This window comes from Talpa occidentalis, unplaced genomic scaffold (genome assembly GCF_014898055.3).
Source record: "Talpa occidentalis isolate TD23 unplaced genomic scaffold, MPIMG_talOcc4v2.1 talOcc4.3, whole genome shotgun sequence".
Taxonomy (NCBI): Eukaryota; Metazoa; Chordata; class Mammalia; order Eulipotyphla; family Talpidae; genus Talpa; species Talpa occidentalis.
In genome coordinates, this window is record NW_023603184.1 from 36,225,399 (window position 1) to 36,233,891 (window position 8,493).

At 37.0% G+C, this 8,493-nt stretch overlaps 1 protein-coding gene across 1 annotated transcript; it reads left to right on the forward strand.

Annotated features, from left to right (window-relative positions):
- The first annotated feature begins 7,038 nt into the window (after positions 1-7,038).
- On the forward strand, positions 7,039-7,992 carry LOC119254991 (olfactory receptor 52P1-like). Its single transcript, XM_037522013.1, has one exon. The coding sequence runs from the start codon at positions 7,039-7,041 to the stop codon at positions 7,990-7,992; it is 954 nt and encodes a 317-aa protein (XP_037377910.1).
- Positions 7,993-8,493: the final 501 nt, after the last annotated feature.

Here is an 8,493-nt window from a genome sequence, read left to right on the forward strand (position 1 = left end):
AGTCTTTGATTACCTTTGCAAACCAGAACTTGTGTTCCCAAAAGAAATAAAAACAAGGTATTGGAGATACAGCCTACATAAAACATGATAACAATAAAGATTATTGTCATCATTAACATAAACTCTTATTTATATCCCTTCATTTTGGCTACAAGTTATCCTTGCACTTTTTGAGCCCAAAGCTTAAGTATTCAAAAGAGTGGTAAATGTAAACCATGGTTTACAAAATCCAGAAATATAGTTTTGCATAAGCTTTATAAACCTTATAAACATGTTGAAAATAGAACCTCTATTTTTATAACAATACTATTATTGAACATTTCAGCATTTATGGTGTGCTAAGAGTCAGCATTAATACCCAGGATAAATTTATATTATCTAATTTTAATTTTTAGAATTGTTTGAAATCATGCCTTTTATTTTAATAGGCAATAGAGCATAGCGATAAAATGTGTTTGAAAAGCCAGACTTTGTGGGTTAGAAATGGTTCTCCAACACCTTTGAGTACTTGGGCAAGATTTTTACCTCATATTGGCACCATGACTACACCAGACTTTCCTGTATATTTGGTGGCATCCCAGGAGGCCACAGTGTGGAGTGACAAGATCACCCCTTGTGTGTCATCCTGTGAGAAAAGCAAGTTCTCCAGGAGGAGAGTCTGCACCTGTCAAACATCCCCTTAACCACAGTTACCAGGATGACATTTTGATGCCTCAGAAGATCCCAAAGTAGAGAAAGAATCACTAACATAATTTCCAAATGATGTTAATCCTGTCAACATAGAAAAAAGTGGACCAGAGGTGCAAAACTTACTGGATATGGAGGTTGGGAACGAAAAGGATGCTGTATTGGTTTTTAAGCCACATATACTTTCACCCCATTACATAATTCATGACAGTTTTCAAATATGTAGTTAAAATCTGATGGTATGAAAACATTAATGGCTTTGGGCCTCCCCTGGTGGCGCAGCGGTTGAGCGCTGGGTTGTGAAGCTGCCCGCAGCCTCTGCGGCGCCGGTTCATTCCCCGGCCACTGGTGAGGGTCCCACCAAAAAAAAAAAAAAAACATTAATGGCTTTGTCAAATGTTATTAAAAAAATCTGAAGACTTCCACAAGATGATATAGTGGCCAAGGAAATGCAGGCCTTAGGTCACCTGCGAGAGAAACTAAAATCCTAGCTGCTGCCAGTGGGAGCCTCCCCTGAGCTCCTCGCCCGCTCTGGCTCTGAGAGTGAGGGGGTCACGCTGACGCAAGGACTCCCCATTACCCTACTCAGAATTTTCTTAACACAGTGCTGTTGTCTGAGACTCATCCTACCCAATTCTTTGCTTCCCTCTACACTTCACATGTGTCAGATTTTTCCTTCTTCTTCCCTTTATGATTCACTAATTTCAAGTCCTCTTTTCCTACATTTAACCCCAACCCCACCTTAACATCAGTTTCTCAGAGAACCCGGACTCACATGAATAATTTTAAAAGAGCAACTTATAGGCAGGTTTTCATAAAATGGCACTCAGTTTGTGGCTTTTTTTTCTAATCATAATTTAAACATTGATTTTACATTGCTTGAGGATTTGGGGGAAATTATAGATTGAGTTTTTATATTTATGATGCATCATGGAACAAGGTATGTATGTGTTTTTGTGGAATTGAATTTTGCCCAGCATTTTTTTTTTTACTTTATGTCTGTTGCTGTGAACTACTACGATTCAAAATATAATATTAACTTCCAGGTTTTACCTAGTGCAGCACTATTTACCTGCTGAGGGGACCAGCGGGCAAGTCCCCTGGGGAACCTGCTGGTCCCCTCAGCAGGTAAAACCTGAAAACAACCCAAATGCCCAAAAATAGATGACTGGATCAAGAAGATGTGGCATATACACACGATGGAATATTATTCAGCAATCAAAAAGATAAACTCATGCCATTCACAGCAACGTGGAAGAAACTAGAAGGAATTATGCTCAGTGAAATAAGCCAGAAGGAAAAAGAAAACTATCGGATGGTTTCACTTATAGCAGGAATATAGGGGAACCCAATAAGACATCAGTGTAAAAAAATAATAACAGTATAAAACACAACAAAGCAAAAACAGACCATTATAAATCAGAGACATCCTGCAGGGGAGGAGGAGGGAGAGGGATCAGAGGGAGGGAGGGAGGAGCACAGGGGACTGAGGTGATGGTGCACAGGTGCATTGGCGAAGGAAACTCTATGGGGACTAGACCTGAGGGGGTGGGGAGAAGCAAATATTGTCTCAAAATTAACAACGATGTAAAAAATAAAAAAAAATATTACCTATTATTAAACTTCTAAGAACAAGCCTTAAAGTATATTCTGTTAGTAAGCAACAAATATTCATTGCATTAATAGAATCATTTATAGTGAGCAAACTTTATAATAGAAATTATTAATGATATAACAGCAATTTTAGTGATAGTTTCAACATAGAGCAGTAATTTTTAAAAGTACAAGATTAGAACAGCCATAAGCTTTCAGTTTATTAATACTGACTGATCAATTAGGAAGGAAAATAAAATGAAGAATGCCTGGTGAATGAAATAAAAATACATATTCTCTAATAGAAAACTGGAGTTTAGAAACCACCAGTTTACAAGACAACAGTGGGCAAAATGGTCTTCAACACAGCAATATACCCAAACTCTTTACTAAAGTGGGAAGTAGAAGTTAAAAAGTCACTGAAATACAACTTAACCCCCATATTAGATGAGGTAAAATAGAAAATTCAAAATGGCAGAAATTTGGGCTTCCCTGGTGGTGCAGGGGATTAAGACGCAAACTATGAAGCTGTCTGCAGCCTCTGCAGCGCAAGTTCAGCAGACCCCTCCTGACTCGCCCACTGCTCCCTCAGCAGTGTAGTTCAGTAGATCTGACTGTTCTGTTCCCCGCTCTGTCTCTGGTGAATCCTCTCACCCGCCGCAACTCTGGCCTATACCCCAGCTCTTGTATGCATAAATAAATAAATCTTTAAAAAAAATTAAAAATGGCAGGAATTTGAAAATTAAAGTAACATAATTGCTCTTTGCAAGGGTAGAGGGACAACACACATGTTCAGCCACAGTGGAGAGCAGTTCAGACTTTTTAACTCTGAGGGACTGAATAGACAAGAGCCTGAAAAAGGATGTGAGCAAATATTCACAGGAAGAAAAAAATGAATTGATTGGATATGTGAACATTGTATCTTAGTAAGACCTGCCAAGATCTTACAGGAGAAAAAAGATAGAGAACAGAGATGAGTGGACAACCTATACTATCTTTACACTTTCATATACCTTAATATTTTTTCTGAAGCATAAGTAATAATTCAGTGATAGTCACTATAGAATTAAGGTGAGCAATGTCCTTATCTTTTCTGATAGTTTGCCCACGTTAAATTGGTTTACTCACCACACAGATTTCTTTAGTGAAAGACATATTTGACTGTTATCTTACTTGACTTAATATCATGAGGCAGTCCCTAAAGACTGTGTTCTCTAAGAGAGTACTATCTACATACAAACTCAGCGGTGTTTACAGAGTTAATGTAACTGTTCCAGAGGGACATTTGTTACTGCTTCTCGCTAATCCTGGTCCAGAACTCTTTTCCCTTTGATGTTATGTCCCCTGAGTGTACCAGTAGCCTTCCAAAAGAGGGGTCTCCTGAGCAATGAAATAGCTCATAACAAAGCAGCCAAAACTACCAATTTAAACTTGGAGTCCTCACTGCCTAAATGACAACCACTGACATATATTTAAACTATTACCACATGTGCATATTGTCCTAGATGCCACAATGGAAAGTTATCATTTAAACATTTTAAAAAATAGTTATACTTTTATCATCCTTTGGAATATGTAATAGAATGTGGGATAGAATTTGAGATCAAGTATGTAAAATTAGAATGGAAAAGAAGATTAGAAAACATATAAATGATGTTATACATTAATGTGACATGAAAGGTATTTGAGTACTATAAATTAGTAGCAGAGAAGAGAAACCAAAAAAATCATTATTTTGCTGTATGGGTAAAAGATATACTAGGCCACTATTGTACTGTTTTTGGAAATACCTTGGGTTTATGCTGCAGGGCAATCCCTGGTTATGCGTGAGTCACATAGCCAGAAACAATTTAGAAAGTACATATTCCAAGACAGCAGTTGAAAGAAGTGAAGAACAGTCAATGACAATTAATGGACTATCTCTGGTGAGTCAGAAACCTGAAGACAAGATAAAAATCTGTGATACTAAGAATATAAAAGATCTACAGAAACGTCTTAACTTTCCTCAGAACCTGTTAAGATTTACTGAGATTCAGTAACTTCCTTTGTGTGTTCACTTTTGATGGAGACTGACATGAAAATATAGTCACAAAAAACATACGGTAAGACTCTAACAGACACTGGGATCTTAATGGCTGCTTGATTGAGGTACTGGAGATTTAAAAAAAAAAAAACCACAGGAGGTAAGATTAATTCTGAGATTTTTTAAAAATCTAATGTCTGGGTGATTATTGTTACCAGCAAATAAAATCCATTAAATGGAAGAGAATGGGAGAATTTATTGAATTCCATTTGTGGTAATGTCTTGTGTTGCTAAAATACCTTATTATAAATATAAAATGCACTTTAAGAAGACTCTAGAAAGTAATACCATGATATTCTAGTGATGTCCTCTAGTCTCTAAAGGCAGATTCTAGACATGGGGCAAAGCTGACTAACTGAGATATTGTCAAAATAAAAGACCCCAAGCTGTCATATGGGATGTTACCTTTATGGTTCAGAAACAGATGAAATGACAGTGTCAAGAGAAATCTAGAATGGTCTGGGCAGATATTCCAACTGCCCTGGCTGACTCTCTGCTGAAAATATTGTAAAGAATGACCTTATTGCAACAAATGGATTCCTCTAAAATTTCTTTCAAACTAGCCTGAGAGAAAATATTCTGGGCTGATGGTGTAACTGTATAGCAGACCAGGACTTAGGTACACCCCTGTAATTTTCTCTGTGCTTACATTATTATGGCCCTGACAGAAACTTCCTCTTGTAAAAGGGTAAGTCACTTTGCTTCTTTTCCCCTGTTCTAGATTGCACGTATTACCATCTTAGAAGTAAATATTAAAAATAGATAGGATACCCACTTATAAATAAATTTATTGAAAACTAAATGATTTCTAAATATTTTCATGTATTTGCCAAGAGCAATTATGCTTATTAATAAAAATAAATGATGTTTTCTATCTTATATATATATAATTTATTTCAAAGTGAATTAACCTCTACTATGCTTGATTCTGCCAGAAGTAGATATGAGAACAGAAATAGGCATATCCAAATCCCCAAGTAGAAAATCCTCATTTGAGTATATAGAAGAACAAAAGTTGAATAAATAGTTTAAAGCTTTTCATATCGCAGATATCATCTTAAATCCTTCCCTCAATCTGGAGTTACGGTCTTATTCCTTATGTAGTGATTTCTACCAATGTAAGTTTCTACAGTGTGGATTAAATTTAGGCTCTCATTTTTTTCTCAAATATTACATGATTCATTTGACATTACCAACTTCTTACATAGACCCAGAATAACATTTGATTAATAGTGGAATGCGTATATCCCCTCCAAAATATGTACATTATTGAGGTAACCACACAGGAAGAGTTTACTGTTAGGAATAATATCAATATGTCTTGAGCATTCACATTATGAATTTTACATAGTGAATTTCAGGACCAATACCTAGGGGCAATTATAAATTTAAAAAGCACGTTAAGGGCCTCCCCTGGTGGTGCAGGCGGTTGAGCGCTGTGCTGTGAAGCTGTCCACAGCCTCTGCAGCACCAGTTCGATCCCTGCCAGCCTGCGAGGGTCCCACATGGTGCGGCAGACCTCTCCTGCCACCTGCTGCTCCCCTCAGCAGTGTACTTGGTCAGTCTACCTGTTCTGCTCCCTGCTCTGGCTCTGGTGAATTCTCTCACCCTCCCGCGCATCTGGCCTGTACCCTGGTTCTTGTAAAAAATAAATAAAAATAAATCTTTAAAAAAAATGCTAAAAAGACCAGAGGTGCATATCCCAGAACTACAATATAAGGTAGAAAATGGTTGATGGTAACAAGGATAGAGGTCAGTTAACAAAACTAATGGATCTGGTCAGAGCAAGAGTCATAAGAAACCACTCTTGTTATTGAGTCCAGAAGAAATGAATTGTATGTGCTTGGCTTGTCACTGTCATTAGTCAGATGGGTGCCAAATAGAATTTATTACTAGGATCATGGTATTGCAGAAAATAGACTCAACCTATTTTATAACTGATATGCTTATTTGCAGCATCTTTAAATCATTTGCAAGAAGGAAGAAATAAAATTTTCCATTTTTCCCCTGTTGTACGATTATGTTAAACTGTCCATCTACTGAGCTTCTTAAGAAGTTAAAATAGAAATAAATTTGCAGTTTATAAGATATTACTGCCCTTAATTTTCTAAGCATCATTCTTATATCTCATGGTTAGGAGATCTTGTGCTAAATTCCTGATTATTTAGTTATGCTCACTATGGATAAGAACAATAATAAAATAATGGTTGCATTTAGATACTTGATAACTGTTTTGCATGTGTGTGTGTTTATGTATGTATTTCCATAGTTGATCACAATATCCTTGAAAAAATGACTTTTTTCTAAAACTGTATATCATAGAATCTAGTGCTGACTTTGACACAATCATGAGATTATTATATTCCCAATGACTCTTTAACAGGAAATAAACATTAAGAGTAGAATTGAATACAATTTCAAAAACTCAGAGGAAAAAAACTTGAAAGAAATTATCTGAAACTTTTCATTTGTAGGTGGAGATGCTGGAACAAGAATGGAGAAGTGGTTTACCTGATGGTTTAGGGAGGTTTGGCCTTTCATGTAAGCAATTAAATAGAGCGTGGGAATTCCCAGCATGCAAGGCCAAAAAATAATCACTCTGTCATCTTGATTTCTGAGTATGGGAGACTGACTGGCTACCTTGTACCTGCGCATGCAAACTCTCAAGTTTTAACATGGCAGACAATGCTACACATCATTACATCTCATCTTTCTTCCTGGTTGGTATTCCTGGTTTGCAAGATCTTCACTGCTGGATCGGTATCCCTGTCTGCCTCATGTTTGTCCTGACCCTGCTGGGGAACAGTGTCATCATCATTACAATCAAACTAGAGCCAAGCCTTCACCAGCCCATGTATTTCTTCCTTTGCATGCTGGCAATGAACGACATGGCTCTTGTCTCCTCCACTGCCCCCAAGATGCTTGGAATCTTCTGGTTCGATGCTCACAGATTTGACTTTGATGTCTGCTTAACACAAATGTATTTTATCCACACATTTTGCATAATTGAGTCAGCACTCCTGGTAGCCATGGCTTTTGACCGCTATGCAGCCATTTGCATCCCGCTGCGGTATACAACCATCCTGACAACACCAATGGTCATTAAAATGGGTCTGGCTGGTGTGACCCGGGCTGTATTTATGGTTTTGCCTTGTCCTCTTCTCATTAAGAAGTTACCATATTACACAAAATATGTCATCAATCATACCTATTGTGAGCACATGGCTGTAGTGAAGTTGGCCAATGCCAACACTCTCATTAACAGAGCATATGGCATCTCTGTGGCCCTTTCAGTCATGACACTGGACCTAATGCTCATAGCCACATCATATATCAAAATCCTCCAGGCAGTCTTCAGACTCTCTTCCCAGAATGCCCGCTCTAAAGCACTGGGCACCTGTGCTGCCCATGTGTGCACTCTACTTGTCTCCTATACACCTGCACTGTTTAGTTTCCTAACTCATCGCTTTGGCAAGAAGGTACCTCCAAGTGTTCATATAATTTTTGCAAGTTTGTATCTTCTAGTGCCCCCCATGTTCAACCCACTGGTGTATGGTGTAAAGACCAAGCAGATTCGTGACAGAGTGGTTGGTCTCTTCTTCCCAAACAAGAAAATTTCTGAAAACTAAAATATTGAAGTACAAGCCCATGTTGCTAGAATCTCTTTCATGACATCATGGTGATTAACCGTAGTTGTCACCTCTTCCCAGCATGCTATTTCTCTGATTCAGCTATGACTCTAGCAGGGATGTTTGATGTTGTCATTCTTTTCTTTAATTTCATTTTTTTATATTTTCTTTTTATTTTATTATAAAGGAATGCCACTCTATGGAAAGATTTCAATAAATATAATTATAATTTTTAATTAAAATTATTTATTATGCATATATTGATGTTCTATAATATCAATAAATGTGAAATAATAAGCTAATTATTGTAACAATTCAAAATGTCTGAATACATTGGCTCTACAATTAATAATTTATTTTCAAATTTTAACTGTTAGATGTTCAGATTAAAATTCTTGAGTAAAGTCATTATTTCAGGTTTTATTTTGCTTATTGTAAAAGTAGTAATAATGGCTTAGCCATCATTGCACTGATTAGGAAATTGAGACACAGAGAGCTTAT